The 21,102-nt window shown below is 41.0% G+C and overlaps 1 protein-coding gene across 1 annotated transcript in view; it reads left to right on the top strand.

Moving 5' to 3' along the window:
- TNS2 (tensin 2) overlaps window positions 1-21,102 on the top strand; it is a 161,984-nt gene that overhangs the window by 74,335 nt on the left and 66,547 nt on the right. The window contains exons 2-3 of the mRNA XM_087710626.1: window positions 7,112-7,223; window positions 8,999-9,036. Coding sequence (XP_087566752.1) covers window positions 7,112-7,223; window positions 8,999-9,036 — 150 coding nt within the window. The remainder of the gene's footprint in view (window positions 1-7,111; window positions 7,224-8,998; window positions 9,037-21,102) is intronic.

Raw genomic sequence — 21,102 nt, 5'->3', positions numbered from 1 at the left:
GAATTCGGAAAACAAAATTAGGGAAATGCTGGAAGATGTCATCTTTAGCAGCTGCCAGTTGGGGAAATAGGACTGGGATGGAAGGGGATGGTTGGAAAAAGCCATGTAAGTCCATCCATATAAGAATAATTTAATTTAATGTAATTTCTGTTACTAGCTTTTTTCATTCATCTCATTGGAATTGCTGTTACTAGCTTTGTATAAATTTCAATCATCAACATTTCTAAGTAATTGTTTTCAGATTCAGTGTAAAGATTACAATAGTCCTTATTTCTGATGTTTTTTTGCTATTTCTTTGCAACTTTGATTCAAATAAATGAATCAAAGAACATGTGAAATGTATTACTCTGAAGAAATGTTGATGAATTGCAGAATGGGATACTGAAAACACAATTGACCATTCTAACAAACCCTACTTTGTCATTCATGTCTGTAGTCCTCTAGGTTGCAAAGAGATACATTTTAATCAAGAAAATACTTGTCACAACTGGCCATTATTACCTAGAAATTTCACTTAAAATAACAAATGTTCCTCCACATGTACAGTTACACACTTTCAAATTCAGCTAACATGAACGAAGAACCAAAATGAATGAACAGCAGGAAATTAGGCAAAATCAGATTGCAATAATTTGGCATAATTTATACTACAGAAATTAGAATTTCCTCATTACATTGAGATGTGTTTGGTAGGCATGCCAGGCTCTGCATATTACATAGATTTTGGATTGACATTTAGGAGCGTTTCATATTACAAGGTATGAATATTATTGCTCAATGATGATTAAAAAGCAGGTGAGTTGCTTAAAGAATGGACAAGCAATGAGGATGATTACTTTACTTTCTATGTATTCTGAAGAAAGATTTAGAATTTCAGAGTAATAATAGCATTTCTAATGCTACTATATTATTGGCCACCTAAAGAGAAGGAAGGACTCACTGGAGAAGAGCCTAATGCTGGGAAGGATTGAGGGCAAAAGAAGAAGGGGACAACAGACAATGAGGTGAATAGATGGAGTCACTGAAGCAGTAAGCGTGAGCTTAAATGGACTCCAGAGGATGGTAGAGGACAGGAAGGCCTGGCGGAACATTGTCCATGGGGTTGCAATGGGTTGGATACAACTTCGCATCTAACAACAACAACAACAATAGCAGTTCTATAACTAAGAGGAGGAGTAGTGTTCTTGATCAACTGATTCTAAGTTAAAATAATATGAAATTATTTACACATTGAGCTACGTTTTTCAGGAACAAAATCATATGAATTAAGACAAAATAAGATAACCATAGATACAGTTATAAATTTGACACATTAAAAATATGTCTAGGAGATATCCATCCATCTTTAGGTTTCCTAAAGAAGTAAAATATTGAAGTTGCTGTTCTTCTGGCAAATGTGTGCAACTTCTCTTTAAGATTTGTTGCCAAGAACTGGAAAACAGTAACAAGTAATGAAGCTCAGTTTCTTTCAAGGCGATCTAAATGTGGCTTAATATTAATTCTTAGTAAAATATAGGTAATGTTACTAACACAAAAATAATCAAAGCTCCAGAAGAATCATCTTTGCCAAAATGGAACATGGCATTTGCTTTTTGAATGTCGACAAGTGTGTTGACAGGGATAAGTCAACAAACATTATAGACTTTGAAAAAGCCTTTGACAAAATTCTCACCACTGGCTTTAGTGGTCATGGAATAAAAAGGACAGGTGTTCTCATAGATTGTTAACTGGCTAAAAGACAGGAAATAGAAGGTAGGAATTAATGGGCCATTTTCAACATGAAGAGAGGTCCCCAAGGGACTGATATTGGGACCACTATTTTAAATTTGCTTATAAAATGTTTATAGGGCAGTGGTGAAATTCAAAAATGTTTACTTTGAGTTCTGTGGGCGTGGCTTGGTGGACGTGGTAGGGGAAGGATACTGCAAAATCCCCATTCCCTCCCCACTCCAGGGTAAGGATACTGCAAAACCCCATTCCCTCCCCACTCCAGGGGAAGGATACTGCAAAATCTCCATTCTCTCCCACTCCAGGGGAAGGATACTGCAAAATCTCCATTTCCTCCCCACTCCTAGGAGAAGGATATTGCAAAATCTCCATTGCCATCCCACCCCAGGGGAAGGATACTGCAAAATCCCAATTCCCTCCCCACTTGTGGGGAAAGGATATTGCAAAATGTCCATTCCCACCCCTCTCTGGAGCCAGCCAGAGGTGGTATTTGCTGGTTCTCCAAATTACTCAAAATTTCCGCTACCGGTTCTCCAGAACCTGTCAGGACCTGCTGAATTTCACCCCTGGTATAGGGGTTAACTAATGAATTAGACAAGTTTACTGGTGTCGAGCTGTAGAAAATTACAGAATATTTCCAGAAAGAGCTTTGCAAAGTGGATGATTTGGCCTTGAGATGGCAAATACAATAAAATATAAACAAGGAAGAGTGACTGCATTATAAATTCAGACTTTCCAAACACAGGGATGGGATCTAAGCTGACAGTTTTTGACCAGGAATAGGAGCTTTGGGGTCATGGTAGACAGCTCAATGAAAAAAAAATGCAGGGTATGATTGCTGCAAAGGAAGGCAAATTCCATGGTTCAGATCCTTGGGAAGTGGACTGACATGGACTTGCCAAAATAGCAATACTGTTGATGGTCAGACTGCAGTTGAACCTCACTAATCTCAAAGCACATGACCCCATGAGACAGCCTCCCTATTATCCCCAGAGCACAGCCAAAGCCTTCTGCTTTCAGATTTATCTTGTCCTCCACTCTAAACAGTTCTTTCTAGCTTCTTTGGCGCAACCATTGTGATAAGAAGGCTCATTGCCCTGCAGGCCTCTTGTTACATTCTCATGCTCATTGCCTTAAAACTTTAAAAGATTGCTCGGAAGAAACTCATCTGAGCCCAAAGGTGCTTTCTTAAGAATCAACTGGACTTTCTTGGGTTTTTTTTGAAGACGTTTCTCTTCTCATCCAAGAAACTTCTTCAGCTCTGAGTCACAGAAGCTTCTTGGATGAGAAGCGAAATGTCTTCAAAGAAAAACAAGTAAGTCCATTTGACTCTTGAAAAAGCACTTTTGGGACAACCATGACGAGGATGACTGAGAATCTCCATAGACATCTGAGCAACATCTCTGGACACTGTATTCTGTTAACTACAGTGCCACTAGAGAGAAGGCCTTGTTCCTAGAGTTATCAGATATCTGAACAGGCAAATGAGGACATGGGCAATTAGAAAGGAGGACAAATGAGGGAAAAGGGGGATCCACTAACTGTTTAACTTTCTTGGCACCTGTAACAAAAAAAATCACTGAAAAACTGCCCCCCAAAAATGTACTTGGGTCAACATATATATGAAATTACTTTTTCTAGCATCAGAAGGACTGGTTTTCCAATTTCAGTATTTTTTGAACATATATATCTTTTCAAGAACAAATGCTATGGTAATATAGCATCAATAGTGGCACACTTTTCAAATTTCATTAAAGAAATAATGATCATAGATTTGAGAGGGCTGGATTGAAGCTGATTGCTGGAATTAGAAAAAAACATAAATCTGGAGTCTAATTGCAGTACACAAAAGTCTGAAAATTTGTATTTATTTATTAAAGGTATGTTAAATGTTATGCAAATGGTCCCTGCTCTCCCCAAAAACCCGAAGATATTCAAAATGGCAAACAATATTTCATTTGAAAGTTATTCCTGCCAGATAGAGGCCATGAGGATAAAAAGTAGGACATTCCTCTTTTTGTAACCCTACTGGACATCACATCAGCAAAACTCCTTAAAACCCTGCAAAGACTTGTCAGTTCTTTTGTCCTTTAAATAAAAAATACGGTTGTGCCACCAAATTAAAAAAAAGGATTTCTATACAGACGCATTGAACCTTAAGTTAAGGTTGAAGCTGTTTATTGCCTCCCCTCACCTTCTCTCAAGTCTTAAAGAGGGAGAAAAACAGCAGCCCTTGTTTCTTCTGTTTGTTTAGTTTGAGAAAATACATTAATCTGGTTGATATGTAGCTGCTTCCAACAGAACATTGACTGTTGACCTGGCACCCAGGATTTCATGAAGATTTATCTCATGAACCCTTAGCACGCACATTCTTGAAATTCGTGGAGAGCGTATGCAAGGCTTGCATTTTGTGGAGAAATGTTCAGCGCAGTTGTTATTGTTATTTGGCATGTCACAATGTTCCCAGTCATCTTCTGTTCCTTCTCAAGAGCATGGATTAATTTTGAGTTTGTGTTTTGTAAGACCTTGCACAACCAACGCTCATCAATAGATTCAGCTGAACAAATCTTAGTTTGATGGGTCAGTTTGAGATCCATGTAATTTAGAGCTATAGCTTTCATTTCATTTTAATCGATTGCTTCATTTTCTTTAAAAAAAAAAGTTCTGACATAATTAGGCAATATGTATCTGCATGAGTGTGGATGTGTGTGCACATGGGTGTGGTTTTTAATACATATTTCAATAAACTGCTTCGATAAAGTTGCAACAGAGATGATGGCCACATGTTGCATCAAACCACAATGGAGTTGGCTTGTTTTGGGTTAGTGTAATGGGTTAATATAGCACTGTGAAGGATGAATCATGAAATGCGATCCAGTGTGCTGCATGAATTCGGCCAACTGATTAAACAATTTTAGATAAATAAAGTAGCATAGCATAGTATTTTTTAAAAAAAAATTCTCCCGCCTTTATTACTATTTTTATAAATAAGTCAAACCTGCGAACATACCTAATGTTGTGCTCTTTTCTTCTCTTATTCTTCCCTCCGCAATAACCCTATGAGCTAGGTTTGGCTGAGAGAGAGTGACTAACCCAAGATCTCTGAAGAATTCACAGATTCCCAGTTTCTAGCCTTCTGCCTTAGCTAGCTGGAGTTATAATCCATGATTTATAGTTGTTGCAACTGATTAGGTGACTATAGTTTGTACTTTAGTAAACCATAGTTAAAACAAACTAATGCTCTCAACACAACATTTCACAGATTAATGCTTTATCTGTGAAATACATGTACTGCTTGAAAGTAAAATACATCCTTTTGGTTTTAGAACTACTACTCTAGTCAAGGGGTGTTATAATTGTTGAGCAGAAATACAGTTATAATGGCTAAGATATAATTGAGCTGCATCTCTAACATGTTCCAACAGAGGTTGAGTAACAAATACTTTAGGAAGAGGGGAAATAGGATGGAGAAATCAATTCCCTGTTTTTTTATGGCTGTTGGATCTCTTAACAGGGGCTTTTGTTTTATGATAAGGTTAATAGTAAGTAGTTCCTAAGCCTGACCTCTATGAATTTGTTTAATCCTTAAAAAAACAAAACCAGAATCTAAGCTGGTTCTTACTGCTGGATCTTGTGAAATATGCTACACGTTAATTCCACGTTGTGCAAAGAAATCCAGAATTTGTTTTCAGTTACTCTTCATGGCATGATGTGCCAATATGTACGTTATAAATGAAAGAGTATAGCACTGAGAAATTACAAATAATGTAGATAATAAAATAGAAATAGAGAGAGAAAACTCTCTTTAGTTTTCTTTTTTCCCAATTAAATTGTTCCAATCTCATCAACCTATCCTCCTAATACTGTTCTGTCTCTCATTGATTATAATGTACCACAATCCACATCTACTCAAAATAAGTAAGGGGACCTTAACAGATAAACCTCTCGTACTCTTTTCTGTATTGGATAAATATCCAAATTGTTTGGAGACGGACATGAATTTGGCATGGATTTAAACCACGACAATACAAGTCTTTGGGGCCTTTTCCAATATTGAGTGTCAGTTGAATGTTCAGAAGGGTCCTTGTGTATAGAACACACAAAAAATTATTTTCACTAGAATTTTTATAAAGTACGTCTCAAATCTGATGCACCATTCCCATATGGAATTCTGTAAATTGGCCTCTCAATATACTGGAGAACCCCAGTATGGTGGTGGTGAACAGAATGGGACAACTCGCCAAAGCCAACTCGCTGCTGCCAACTCACCACTGCCAATCCTCCATGGCCAACTCACCATGGCCAGCTCGCCACAAGATAACTTGCCATGGCCAACTTGCTGTAGGACAACTCGCCACTTGCTGTGGGACAAAGGCGGGACAAATCAATAATTTTATTTAATTATTTAAATTAGAAAAATTGTTTTAATTTTTGTCATTCAGATTTCATTCTGTCCTTCCTTTTGCATTCTGTTAAAAATGATTCTCTTGCACCATTTCTTTGATATTAGTGTAAATCTTGTCCCATGGCAAGTTGTTCTAAGACGAATTGGCCATGGGGAGTTGTCCTAGACCCATTGGTGAAATCTTTTTTTTTAATTCAAAGTTTTTAGAAAAAAAACCTTTTACAAATATTTACCTCCCTCCCCTGCCCTCCCCACCCAACCCCCCTGCCCTCCCCCCCCCACTTCCCAGAACAAATACAGGGTATAAATCTTTAACAAAGATGTTCTAAAATAAACTTAAAGAAAGTTAGTATCATCTTTCATTTGAGCTTTAACTCCTCTTTGCTAGGCTAACTCTAAACAGATTATATCATTCCTTGTTTCTTCAGTCGTAAACTATCTGGAATTTCTTAGTCCGGTATTTATTTTGAATATAGTCAATCCATCTTCTCCACTCCAGTTTATATCTCCCATTTGAGTGATCTTTGAGATATGCTGATATTTTAGCCATCTCTGCTAGGTTTGTTACTTTTAATGTCCATTCTTGAATGGTAGGCAAATCTTCCTTCTTCCAGTATTGCGCCACCAACAGTCTTGCTGCCGTTATTAAATACAAAATCAAGTTAGTCTCTATAACAGTACAATCAGTAGTTATACCTAACAAGAATAACTGAGGGGTAAACTTTATCCTTTTTTAAAGAACATTTTGCATAATCCACCATATTTTTATCCAAAATGCTTTTACCTTTTTACAAGTCCACCATATATGGTAATATGTAGCATCGAGACAATCACATCTCCAGCAGTTAGGTTGACCCATTGGTGAAATCTTTATGATGGCTTCACATGCGTGTGTGTCCGGGGAAAGCTGCCTCCACTGATCTATGTAAAATAAATTCTGCACACCATCCTATTTTCTGCTCTTGTTTGTCCTTTCAGCCTGGGAAGGTATCGGAGCCTCACAACTTCAAAGAGAAGGTTTTTAAGAAGAAGAAGAAGGCATGTATCGTGTGCAAGGAATCCATAGACGCCCAAGGGCTTGTGTGCAGAGGTAAGATGTTTTTCTGTTGTTGGCTCATTTGTATTCCTTGTATTGTAAGACAATGCGGGAAGGGCTTTGGGAAGGCAAAGCTTTTTTTTTTCCAGAACATTTTTATTTATTTTTTATTCTCTTACATATCATTTTAAGTATACATTCACATACTTATTTTTGGAAGGCCAGCTTTGATGCTGCCTTCTTTATAGTGGTGCCCACCAGGACTGCCATTTCATTAATCTGGGTGGGGTTTTTTATTATGGATTTCACTGTCAATAAAAAATAATAATAGTAAAAAACAGCCAGGACAACAGCGAGGACATTAGCCCCTTCCCATAGCAATAGCAATAGCACTTAGACTTATATACCGCTTTATACCGCCATCTGGCTACTACCCGGGGGAGGGCCTTCTCTGTGGCAGCTCCGGCCTTTTGGAACGAACTCCCCGCGGAGATTCGGACCCTCACCTCTCTCCAGGCCTTCCGAAAAGCCATCAAAACCTGGCTGTGCCGGCAGGCCTGGGGTTGACGAGTTCCCCTCCCCTCTCGACCTGTGTGGCTGTGTGATTCTTGGCTATTTTTAACTACTTGTATTGTGTTCTATGTTCCCTTTTCCCCGTTGAGTTGTTCACCGCCCTGAGTCCCTCCCGGAAAAGGGCGGCATATAAATAAAACAAATCTCAATCTCAATCTCTCTTATAGTGCTTTACAGTCCTCTCTAAGCAGTTTTACAGAGTGAGCATATTGCCCCTAACAACCCTCATTTTACCCACCTTGGAAGGATGAAAGGCTGAACCAACCTTGAGCCTGGTGGGATTTGAACTGCCAAATTGCAGACAGCCAATAGTCAGCAGAGGTGACCTTCAGTACTGCACTCTCACCACTGCGCCACCACAGCTCTTTCATTTCCATTTCCATACCCGAAATGTAGCTTCACCCAACATGCTTTACAGTATTATTCTGCAAAAAACAAAACAAAATACAGATAGTCCTCGACTTACGACCACAATTGAGCCCATAACTTCTGTTGCTAAATGAGATGTTTGTTAAGTGTGTTTTGCCCCATTTGACAACCTTTTCTGCCACAGTTGTTAAGTGAATCACTTGCAGTTATTAAAGTAGTAAGACGGTTGTTAAGTGAACGTGGCTTCCCCATTGAGTTCGCTTGTCAGGTGGTCACAAAGGGGGATCGCAGGATCCTGAGACACTGCAACCGTCATAAATATGAATCAGTTGTCACCTGAATTTTGATCACATGACGATGGGGATGCGGCAATGGATGTAAGTGTGAAAAAGGATCATAAGTTACTTTTTTTCAGTGCCATTGTAACTTCAAACCAGAGGTGGTATTTAGCAGGTTCTGACCAGTTCTGGAGAACCGGTAGCAGAAATTTTGAGTAGTTCAGAGAACCAATAAATACCACCTATGATTGGCCCTGCCCTCATCTATTCTCTGCCTCCCAAGTCCCAGCTGATTGGGAGGGAATGGGGATTTTGCAGTATCCTTCCCCTGCCACGCCCACCAATCCACGCCCACCAATCCACGCCACCAATCCATGCCACGCCCACCAATCCATGCCACGCCCACCAATCCATGCCACGCCCACCAATCCATGCCCACAGAACCAGTCCTGAAAAAATTTGAATCCCACCACTGCTTCCAACGGTCACTAAACGAACTGTTGTAAGTTGAGGACTACCTGTACTTGGGATGAAAGCATCAGAAGGCATCCATATTTACAGTTATCCTAAATACTGAAATGTTTCTTTCTTTATTTTTTTCTCTTGTAGTGTGCAAAATGGCAAGCCATAAAAAATGCGAAGCCAAGGTAAGTGCTGGGAAACATTTGGTTGGGTGCCCCAAACGGTGTTTTTGGCTGGGGTTGGTATCAGATTTTGTACCATATCTTGTTTAATTCATCCTACATACCGAGAGAGTGTAGATGTTCATTTCTTCTGATTGTTCTAACTCCACATCACAAAAATGCACTCAAGGGTGCAAAGGAGCAGTGGAACTCCCCCAAATGACATTCCGTTCCTTGTGTGGGTTTGTTGGTCCTAGGGCTGGAATTGTGTGCCGCCCGTCTCCACTATACGTCACAACCTATGCTGTTATTCTCCGGTGCAGAATGTTGCCTGTAGAAGAGTTTCATTTTGCTTCCAAAAACAGTTTAACCACTTCCGAGGGTGCTCTTTCAGGATCCCACTTTGAAGGAGGAAAGCATTATGTTCCTGCTTCTGAGATCTGCTTCTGAGATCCCTGCAGGATGTTAGGATAACATTAGAATGCTCTGAGGCAGCTAAAACTCAACAGTAGGAAAAACGGCAACCGAAATGAGAGGCGAGTGGAAACAAAGGAAAAGAAGAGGGAATAGAAGCTGTAACAAACAAGGAAGCCATCTGGTTTCCAGATGCCTCGAACTACATCTTCCATCAGTCCTGGCCAGCAGGAAGAGGAATTTTAGGAGATATACTGCCAAATATCTGGAAGACACTAAGTTGATTGTCCCTATATGTGTAGTTGTTTCCATTGCTTGCATTTATCCGAGGCCACAAAATATGGTGAGAATTGGTATTTTGTGATTGATTTTTCCTCCCTCTTGTTTTGCCACAGCCATACAAGAAAGATAAGGACTTTCAGATTTTTCTACGCTATGGGTATCTTGGAGTTCCCTCTCTCACACATTTCAGCTTGCTAGGATTTTAGGGAAATGTCTATGGATGAGTCATTTGGTCCCTCTGAAAATTCCATTCCAGTAAAAAAAAAAAAAAGTCCCCATATAGAGTCTGATTTCTTAGGAAAGGGCTAAGATAAACAGGGGACATAGGCTGACATCAGCCAAGGTATCTTTGTTTATACGTTCAGAATACACTGCATGAATTCCCTGATTTAACGTGCAAGAATTTCCTGAATGCAGATTGCAAAAAATGAAGCAGAGAGGACAAAACCAAAGATAAAGCTTAATTATAGCTGAGTGTTATGGAGCAATACTGTAGTGCTATTACATTGTTCTAACCGAGGCTTCCCAAGAGCATGAAGCAAACTCCTTGTCTCGACAAAAAACCCTTTTACTAATTTACTGTGAATTCTGCTCATTCACGGGAGGATTTACAGTCACAGACCTTATCTTGCTTGGAGAGCTGACAGGCCCAAAATTTGGCAAGGAGTCTCGGAGAGTCACAAACCAGTTAAGCAAACTAATTGTCTCCTGCAAACTCCACTCCCCTTTCACTCCTCTTTTGTTTCCTCTGGGAGGGGCCATTCATCATCCATCTGTGGCCTTACTCCTAAGTCGACCCCTGTTCTTTAGCTGTTGCCTTCATCTAGCAACTCTGCACAAGCGCACACTGGGAACAGACTCCAGCTGTTCGTCTGCCTCATTGATGTCTGACTCTGAAGGCAGCAGATAATTGGCATGCGGCTCTGCCCCCCTCTCTGCTTCCGACACAGATCTCTCATCAGAGCCTTCCCCAGACTCCAGGACTGGCCCACGTTCCTCCCCAACCTCCTCACTGTCTGAATATGCTGCCAGATCTATTGGATGCTAGCGGGCCATAACACACATGTACATACCACTAGTTACGAGTGGTGATGCTATTGCAACATCAGGGCCATTTCCCTGTACATCTGGAAAATTCTCATATTGGCTGGGGAATTCTGGGAATTATGGTTCTGTGAACCTAGAGAAGACCATGATGGAGAACATTAAAATGTGGGGGAGGAAGTTTGGCCTATGCCCTTCTCCCTACCTTTTTAATACAGCTTGGAAAACAGAATTCTGTGGCTGCATCAACTGTGCCACATTTAATGGGTGTCATACTGCTTGCTCCATAATAGCTATTTTACTAAAGCGGTCTTACTCAAAAGGTCCTTGTGTTTCCCAAGTGAGTTCAGAAGAAAGCTACAGTTGGGTTTTTTGCCCAAAAACTGCCCTATCCCTTAAGGGTCATTTCTTGGGATGATAAAATACCAAAAATCTTATATCCCTGTGAAAAAAAATAGTGCCGGCTCCATCTGGCATCTAGTCCTTTTGGGTAAAAGACTTTGCATTTTGTGGGATCATTTTTGTGTCTCTATCCCACCCATTTCCCCCCCTAATTGTAGCCTATAAACCCTCATTCTACGGACTAGTTTTCCTCAAACTGCTCACTGTTTGAATCTACAGCATATTCCAAGTAAAAGCGTCTCTCCTTCAATGTGGTTGCTGCGTGGAAGGTTGGCAATTTTGAAAGGGGAGAAAATCATTTCCCCATCTCATGCATAAACCTGCATATGGAAGAGAGGAATAAAAGCAAAATAAATTAAAGCAGGGCTCTTTTTACCCCATTCATGTGTGTTTCGGTTGAACTGCAGAAGTGCTCAAGCGATGTATTCAGAACTTTTAAAAACTCTAATGACTATTCCCACATGGAAGTGGCCATGGGGTGTTATAACCATTGAGAAAGGAGAACAAAGGTGTCCACTCTCTACCTTCCACCACAAAGCTGAGATTAAAAAGCTTACTCAAAGGCTGAAATACATTTTGGATGTGCCCAAGTAATGTTTTTTTTTGTTTTTTTTAAAAAAGAGGTGACCAAAGTTAAGTTAAGACCATGATGGAGAACATTACAATGAGGGGAGGAAGGTTGGCCTATGCCCTTCTCCTATCTTTTTATTACAGCTTGGAAAACACAGGCACAGTGGTTAGAGTGTGGTACTGCAGGCTACTTCTGCTGCCTGCCGGCTGCCTGCAATTTGGCAGTTCAAATCTCACCAGGCTCAAGGTTGATTCAGTCTTCCATCCTTCCGAGGTGGGTAAAATGAGAACCCAGATTGTTTGGGAGCAATATACCAAATCTATAAACTGCTTAGGGTGAGTTGTAAAGCACTGTGAAACGGCATACAAGTCTTAAGTGCTATTGCTATTGCTAATTCTGGGCATCCTGGCTTCGTTATTTCTTCCAGAGAGTCTGGCATACAAGGAAGTTTTAGCCAGTTTCCTCATCAGCCAAAATTGTCACCTTTCCCTGTTGGTAACCTCACATCAATCCCTGGCACTCAGGTTTCATAAGTGGGCGTGTGGGAGTGCAAAACACCTATGCATAAAGATACTGTTGTATGAACTTCTGTCTATGGAATCAATGGGCCTCTCTGTCAGCTTTGGACGATCCCCAGAAACTGAACAGGAGAACTTGCTGGGGGGGAGATGGAGGGGTCATTTGGATTCTCCTTGCTTTCAGGCTGGGATTCCCCCCCCCCCCCCGTCCCTGCAGATAATTCACTGTCAGGCAAGTTGGCATGGCAGGGGGGCAGGGTGGAGGAGCTGTTGGAGAGAGACAGCGATTGTCGCAAAGTCTCCAGCGTCAGTCTCGGGTGAATTCCGGGAGAGAAGCATGGATGGCCAAGGGCTGTTCACTCTCAAGGGCCATGTTCCCCCAGAGGGTGACAGCAGCAGGGACAGCTGTAATTAATGGGGGGGAAGCATGATTCAAGAGGTAAAGGTCAATGCGGGTGACCTCAGGGGGACCTCCAGAGTCGCCTGGCTGCTGGTGAATGTAGCTGGAGCCTTTTGGTTTACAAACAGGCCTTTAGTTATGGCTGGGAGAAAGGCAGAGATAAATTCAAGTATTTCTAAGCTCTCACATTATGTGAAGTTCTATGTTTTCAAATATGAACGCAATCAGACACAATTAAACTAAAGAAAAAAGAATTATCAAATATTTCTAGCCCAGTGTAGCTCTGTGTATTTTCTAAAACAAAAAATCTCTCACACTTTATTTTCCACCATATATATCCTTCCTTCCTTCCTTCCTTCCTTCCTTCCTTCCTTCCTTCCTTCCTTCCTTCCTTCATTTTTCTTTCTTTGTTTCTTTCTTTCTTTCTCTCTACCTCCCCTCCATCCCTTCCATAGTTCACAAAGCTGATTATATGTCACAGCTCAAGTTTAATTAGCTTAGTTTCACCAAAATTTTCTTTTCTTTCTTCGTTGTTACTATCTTTCTTTCTTTCTTTCTCCCTTTCTTTCTTTCTTTCTCCCTCTCTCTCTCTCATTGTTTCTCTCTCTCTCTCTCTTTCTTTCTTTCTTTGTCCCTCCCTCCTTCCCTCTCCCTTCCTTCCTTCTAAAGTTCACAAAGCTGATTATATGTCCCACCTCGAGTTTAACTAGCTTAGTTTCACCAAGATTCCTATTCTGTGTACTTTCTAACCCTCCCTTGAAGAAACCAATCCTCAATATGCATTTGCTGTGGTTTCCTGTCTTGTTTCTTGTTTAGCTTCAGCAGGGGCCATAACAGCATCTTCAGACTTTCTGGGAGAGTCTGAAAAACATAGTTCCCAGACAATCTAGAGGCCACCAAACTGGAAAGGTTGGGTTATAGTATCTGGTGTTCTTCCTCTGATGGTTCACTAGGACTCTTTTCTTTCTAACTTTGCTAGCTGTCTCCATCTGCTTTCAGCCCAGATGGCTGCCATTTATATCCTCTCCCAACAGATCATTTCCACACTTTACAATCAGAGTCAAAAGCACCAAGGCGTTTTTGAAAGATGTTATGGGGATCCAGATTGGGATTTATTTATTTTTTGCAAGGGTAATGGAAACAGGAAGGAAACCAAGTGAGGTCACATCTGCCTTTTCTGTTGGACCAAGTTCTGATATCCCGAAATGCAATCCAGGAAAGCCTTTGAGAGCTGATTCCTCGGATGCATATGCACCCACCTGTTCGGTTCCAACATGTCGCCTCACGTGATTTCATTCAGGGACGGTCTCTGGAGCTGGACCAGGCAGACCTGGGAGATCTGGATCTCTGGCCCTTTAAGTCAGCATGGGGCTGTTCTTCTAAATTGTGTAATTATGGAGCGGAGTTTGCCTTGGAGCCAGGCCAAGGACTGCAGCTGGAGGAGAAGCCACTTGACTTTCAGCCTGCTGTTGTTCGGGGACTTTTTTCCTTTTCACCAAAAAAATATATAATATATCAGGCTGTTTTCGTAAACGCAGCTCTGCTTTCTGGAAGGAAAATACTGGAATTTAGGAGGGAAGGAGGCTGAGGAGCAGAGAAAAAAACAACCAAGGCACCGAGAGACCAGATCGTAGTGCACGTTCCCCGTCCATGGTACAGCTAGTGCTGGTGGCTCCTTCAGCCCTGCTGGTGCCTCTTCTGGGAAGCTCTGTGTTGGAGTGAGAGGAAGTCAAAAGATCTGGGGACAGAGAGAAGATCTGCATGTGAGATCTGGCATGAGATTTGGCATTTGGAGCAGGTGCGTAGAATATCGGGAATTTATTTTAGCAGAAATGTCATTTCTTCCCTCTCCACAGGGGGACAGCATTGCTCCCCTAGAAGTAATGCTAATAAGTGGAAGCTGGGTCAATGGGACAGTTAGGTATGGAGTAGTTATTACCCTACGTTCTGTCCAATAAAAAGATAAGCCTATCAACAGTTATTATCTAAAATTGCTACATAGATCATCCGTATACCCAGCTGGTTTATTTTATTTTCTGTGTTTAGGCATCTATTTGCCTGAGCATTTATTACCTTCATGTCTTTGTCATTCAGCTTTAGTGCTTTGGACATGCTCCTCTTCCATTTTATCTCCATAGTAGTCTTATGAAGAAGGTTAGGCTGAAAATGTGACTGCACCAAGGTCCTTGTTTTGGTTCAGCAGGCAATTAGACTTGGCTCTTCCTATCTTATGCTGTTTCTCCCTTCCAGCTATTTATCTACTCTAGCACCTTCTAGCATAAGTCAATCATCCCTAGGGCAATGCTGAAGCTTGTCCATGATGGTTGAGTGACTAGACAACAGTGGGAGTCACCAGCAGAGATCCTTAGCGGAACTGCCCCTCTCTGAAATGACGTATAAATAAGTAGAGAATGTCACTGCTTTAATGTCTGCGTATGTATCCTTCAAGGTGGCTCAGTGGCTAAGACACTGAGCTTGTCGATAAGAAAGGTTGGAAGTTCGGTGGTTCAAATCCCTAGCACCTAACAGAGTGACCTCCTGTTACTTGTCCCAGCTTCTGCCAACCTAGCAGTTTGAAAGCATATAAAAATGTAAGTAGAAAAATAGAAACCACCTTTGGTGGGAAGGTAACAGCGTTCCGTACGCCTTCGGCATTTAGTCATGCTGGCCACATGACCACAGAGACGTCTTCGGACAGCGCTGGCTCTTCGGCTTTGAAACAGAGATGAGCACCGCCCCCTAGAGTCGGGAACGACTAGCACATATGTGTGAGGGGAACCTTTACCTTTATGTATCCTTCTTCTCAGAAAGAGCCTGGTGATCTTAGAGACAACATTGAAATTGATGATTTCATATCACAAGATAGCTTTAATCTCTCTTTCTAAAATTTAGGGTAGTTCACAACTGTAACATATTTGGAGATATAGCTTTACTTATACAGCTTGAGCTTAAAATGTCTAAAGCTCTGCTTGTTATGTGAGCCTCAATGTTCTGTGAGGTCTTAATCAGAGACTATTCTCCAGTACTTTCAACTTCAAAAATTATATTGCAGGCAGGATCTTTACAGTCATCTAGTGGTTATGTAAGGAATATATGGGTTGTGGTGATTCTATTTATAATTTGTTAGACATCAAGCAAAGGAAGCAATTAAAATCCTTGGATCTTTCAGATAATATTTCTTTTCATATTTTTTTTGGTTTCCCCCTTTTATTCTAATGAGCATTGGAGCTACTCTATACATGCTGACCTTGAGTGATACCAAAAAGCTAAATAAGGTCAGTATTTGGATGGAATGCTTGGATATGGAAAAAAAAATCCTAGCTCTGTGAACTTGACAAGGAAGTTTTAAAAAGTTCCAGAGGAGAATTCCAAACCACTTCTTTATTGTTGCCAATAAAACATGGATATATCCGGGAAATTGCCAAGAGCACAGTTTAACTTGAAGGACCCTTTAGCAGATAGATAGATGATATATACTTAGTCTCTTCCTCCCTCCCGCTCCCTCTCATTTGCAGTCTTAGAATTTTTTTCGGATGGTGAGATGTCCCAACAAGGTAGAAGAGATAGTTACTTTGAAGAAACAGTTTTAAAAATAATTATCATAAAAAATAAGAACAAGTTTCCCCCCTGTCCTATTTAGATGAGAGAATCTCTCGGTCATGCATGTTTTTCAAACTATTTAAACTTTGTGCAGGGTGGATGGCTTAACATTTGGGTGACTCATTCAGGACAATTTATTTTGCAACCTCCTCTTTTCAATCCCTTTACATCTCTGCCTTTCCTTGGACTTCAACTGACATGAGGTTGCTAGGGAAGGCTTGGAGATTTACCTCCTCATACACAAACCCTTCGGATGATTCAGACAGTGTTTCCTCTCAGCATCTGATGGATAGTTGGAAGTGTGGAGCTGGAGAACATTGTGAGTTGTCTCTAATTGCATTTCCTTGTGACGTTGTCACTTTTTGCCTGTCGACTGGCTTTGTTTCCACGGGACATCTGGAATTGTTTTGCTCTGCAAGCATTTCAGCCCTGCTGTATCTAGTCAAGTTTGGTCTTTCTAACTAACAGCCAACCAAAGCCTCTGGTTGGGGTGGAATGTTTCAGGACTAAAAAAATGTCGTGATAATAGAACACCAGCACTTCAGGAAGATAACTTAAGTCAGCTTCCTTGAGGTTCTATTTAATTCTGAATGAAGACAGTTTTAGAACAAACCTTCTCAAGGTTGTTAAAAGCTGTTTTAGACTATTAAAATCAACTGGAAAACTAGAAACAGCAATCCAGCATTTTTATGAGCTTCTAGAAAATAGTGTGAGTGAAGTAGTTTCAAGATATTAGCAACAAAGGCTGTCTTCAGGATGTGTCAACCAGATGGATTGGGACAATAACTCTGCATGTAATGTTCCAAAAATCAGTTTAAAGCACCTGGACAGGTTTGAATTTATATAAATAAGCCTGAGCAATGTCAGCTCAATTTTCAAAGTCCTTTGCAAATAATTAATCCAATCCGTACCTCTGGGAAGGAAGGAAGGAAGGAAGGAAGGAAGGAAGGAAGGAAGGAAGGAAGGAAGGAAGGAAGGAAGGAAGGAAGAAGAGATGAGATGAGATGGTGGTAGGGAGAAAATGAATGAATGAACCACAGGCTAATCTGAGACCTAAGTCTTATTCTGGATGACTTCCAAACCCTGCAGCCCTTGATGGGGTCAAAAATCCCTTGGGGTAGACAGTCTTTCAAATAGTATGGCCTTTCTCAAACTATTTACAGCAATGGGGTTCAGTTTTCAATGTTTAAACCGAGTTGTTTAAACTGTTTTAATCTAGGATTCCCCCTGGAAACAGGCAATTGATCACAAGCTGGGCTCTTATGGGCCCTCACCGGTATTCTTAATGTCTCTAGGCTTTGATCAAGCAAAGCAAGTAGTAATCAACAGAATGAAAGACATGGAGTTCCAAGAAGAACTAAATAGGTTGCCTCTCCACAGCAGGGATAAAATCAAACAGGGTGTGTGGGAATCGGCAAGATATCTAAATGACCTGATCTTCCCAAAACAAAGAATAGCTTTCTTCAGAGCCAGATTTAACATTCTTCCTTCAGCACTCCTCCAGGGCAGGTGTAAGAGAACACCTATAGCAGAACGGGTTTGTATATGTGGTAAAGGAGAAGTTGAAGATATCTCGCATGTTCTATTTCACTGTGAGCTATACAGAGTTTGTAGGTCTGCACATATTCTCCCCTTATTAGAGAGATTGCCAGGGAGGGCAGACAATTTTTATGTAGGCTTTCTCCTCCAGGACACAAACCCGGCTACCACATATGCAGTGGCAAAATTCTGTGTTGCTGCAATGTCCACAAGAAAAAAATTGGTTACAGAAGTATAGTTGTCATCTTGTACCAATTATTTGGACATATCTCTAACAATTTCTAGACCATTGTATTTACTCTCATACTTATTGGCTTTTCACCCAGGTAAACCAGGGAGTGACCCGAACATTTGAGAACATGTATGTTATTATCCACTTTTAACGTCAATGCTTTTAAATTTTATTTTAATGTCAGTACTTTTTAACATATTGTAAAAAGTAATGTGTATTGCTGGTCTTTGACCGTAATATTATTTATTTATTTATTTATTTATTTATTTATTTATTTATTTATTTATTTATTTATTTATTTATTTATTAATTAAATCGATTTATAGGCTGCTCAATCCTGGAGGACTCCGGGCGGCTTACATCGAAGAAAGAATAATAATTTTAAAAAATGACAATAAAAACATGTTAAAAACAACACACATACATTCATTACGATCGGGGCTGGACCTCAACAATGAGGTCAATAGCCCCAGGCCTGCCGGAATAGCCAGGTTTTCACAGCTTTTCTGAAGGCCATGAGAGTGGGCAAGGTCCGGATTTCTGGGGGTAGCTCGTTCAAAGGGTCAGAGCAGCCACAGAGAAGGCTCTGCTCCGGGGAGCCACCAGCCGGCATTGTCTGGCTGACAGCATCTGAAGGAGGCCCACCCTGTGGGATCTCACTGGCCGTTGGGAGGAATGTGGCAGTAGGCGGTCTCGGAGGTATGCTGGCCCTAAGTCATGTAGGGCTTTAAAGGTAATAACCAACACCTTGAATTGCGTCCGGAGACCAATAGGTAGCCAATGCAGCTCACGGAGGATCGGTGTGACGTGGGTGTACCTAGGTACACCCAATATCACTCGCGCGGCTGCATAAAGATTTATACTTATAAAGATTTATACTCATAAAGATTTATACTTATACTGTATAAAGATTTATACTTATTAATCTAGGATTCAAATCCAATATTTTTTAAACTTGCAGCCTGGAATGGTACAGCTCACTCATTCCTTCTTTGCTGTACTTGGAGGGGGGTGGCCCAGATCCTGAGATCAAGATAGGATCCTTTTGGGAACAGACATGTTGGTCAACTTGAACCTGCTCTCTGTGCTTCGTTGCCTCCATGAGTAGCATGTGGGAGAGTAGAAATTCCTCCCTCCCCATTCAAAAGTTGGTCCCTTTGCTTATAGCAATAGCAGTAGACTTATATACCGCTTCATAGGGCTTTCAGCCCTCTCTAAGCGGTTTACAGAGAGTCAGCATATTGCCCCCAACAATCTGGGTCCTCATTTTACCCACCTCGGAAGGATGGAAGGCTGAGTCAACCCTGAGCCGGTGGGATTTGAACCGCTGAACTGCTGATCTAGCAGTAGCCTGCAGTGCTGCATTTAACCACTGCGCCACCTTGGCTCTTATCAGTTGTAACAGGCGTGTAAAGCCTGAGATGCTTTTCTCTGGTTAAGAAGCAGGCCAGCTGAGGCTGCGGGCTTGGCTCTTTAGCTATGCCGACATTTTAGCCTCTACTGTAGTTTCCCACATCCTGATGACCTCCCCCCTTCGTCCCATGGGCTGGTCCAGATGTTTTCCCAGGCTGTGGTTTGCTTGAGAGATGAATGGGGAGGAGGGAGCAAGGAAGCAGAAGGAGGAGGGATAGCACAAAACTTCCTCCAGAGCATCAATCCTGCAAGATCTGCTTAGCATCCTCAAAATTTCCCACAGATGAAGGATTGGAAAACTTTGAGCTGAATGTGGAGGGGGGAATTGTATTTGGGGCAGGGTTTCATATTCTATCTGCAGTAGAGGTGAATCCATATCAAGCACGACTGGGATGGGAATGAGAACAAAAGTTATTTGCATTTTTGATTGGAATTTGGGGAGCTGCAATGCAGCATACATAGCAAGCTCTAAACTGCGGAAGGGTGATCAACATACTTGCCAAAGTACTTGGAAAAGTATCTTTTCCTCCTGCTTTTGAAAATCCAACTGCTGATTTTAATTTTCGGCGCTAGTTTTCTGTTCGTCACAAATGGCCTGGCATAGACACACACACACACACACAGCTCTTTTGGGGTATGTACTTCTTTCGTGGGTGTCTCGTAGGTTTTGTTGTGGTGTAACTGAAAAAGCAGCCATCCTTTCCATAAATGAGTCTTTCACCTGTAAGAATAATTCCTGGAATTAAGATTTGGAAGTTTTAAATCCTAATTTTGAAATGTGATCCTATACTGGGAGTTGGGTTGGATGGTTAGCCTCCCATCAGTTAGAATCCATGCCATGTTTCAAAAAATAGGATTTGAAATGCATGATTGATGTCAGCTCTATGCTTTTCCTTTGACTTTCAGTGACATCCAATTTAGACATTATTTAGTAGAGATTGGTTTAAACCAGCCTGAATAATCCAGAATTGGGGTGGCTGCAATTATCAAATCCAGACACATTTGGAAGGCGCCAAGGTGAAGAAAAGTTGAGAATAGGAGAGAAAATAGGTGGGAAATTTCCTTTAGTTCTAAGACAAAGATTGGTTTAAAAGGTCCAGATTTTTTGACAACCCTCCCTTGTTGTGGGGATCAAAGAATCTGGCTGATTCAACCATTCCTCTAGGAAGAGAAGACCGCTTCCCCACTGCTGGAGGTTTGGTTTTTTTTTTTCCTTTTTAATTAAAACATGAAAAAACAAAACACTCAGTGCCGCAGCCCAGCCAGAATCCCATTTTAATAGAGGCTGTTTGCTTAATTGTACCCTGGCTCCAACACAGTGCAATTTCAAAATGTGTTGATAGTTGGTTTAGGCAAGGGCTCGTGACCTGCCAATTTAACACTCCAGCCACAATTCTGGATTTGTATTTCTGGATTCACACCCAGTGGGAATCCAATTCTTCACCCAATTCCACTTATTTGATTTGACCATGCATTTTCCAGATATGAGAAATAAGCAACTGAGATTTTTAGAAAAAACCCTACACAATTCAATTATTGCCAGTGTTTTACAGATGTGCATAGGAAAACATATCACATATACAGTACTTGCAAATCTTTAAAACGCAGTCAACAATTGCTGTGTCAATTCCTAAAGTTGTCATGGTGAGGGAAGGGGGGGAGGAGCACATTTCAT

Source organism: Thamnophis sirtalis, unplaced genomic scaffold (genome assembly GCF_051295495.1).
Source record: "Thamnophis sirtalis isolate CommonGarterSnake01/CBP01778 unplaced genomic scaffold, rThaSir2_p1.2 scaffold_3, whole genome shotgun sequence".
In the NCBI taxonomy this organism is placed as follows: Eukaryota; Metazoa; Chordata; class Lepidosauria; order Squamata; family Natricidae; genus Thamnophis; species Thamnophis sirtalis.
The sequence above is the reverse complement of the archived record's forward strand: the minus strand, read 5'-3'. Positions and strand labels throughout refer to the sequence as shown.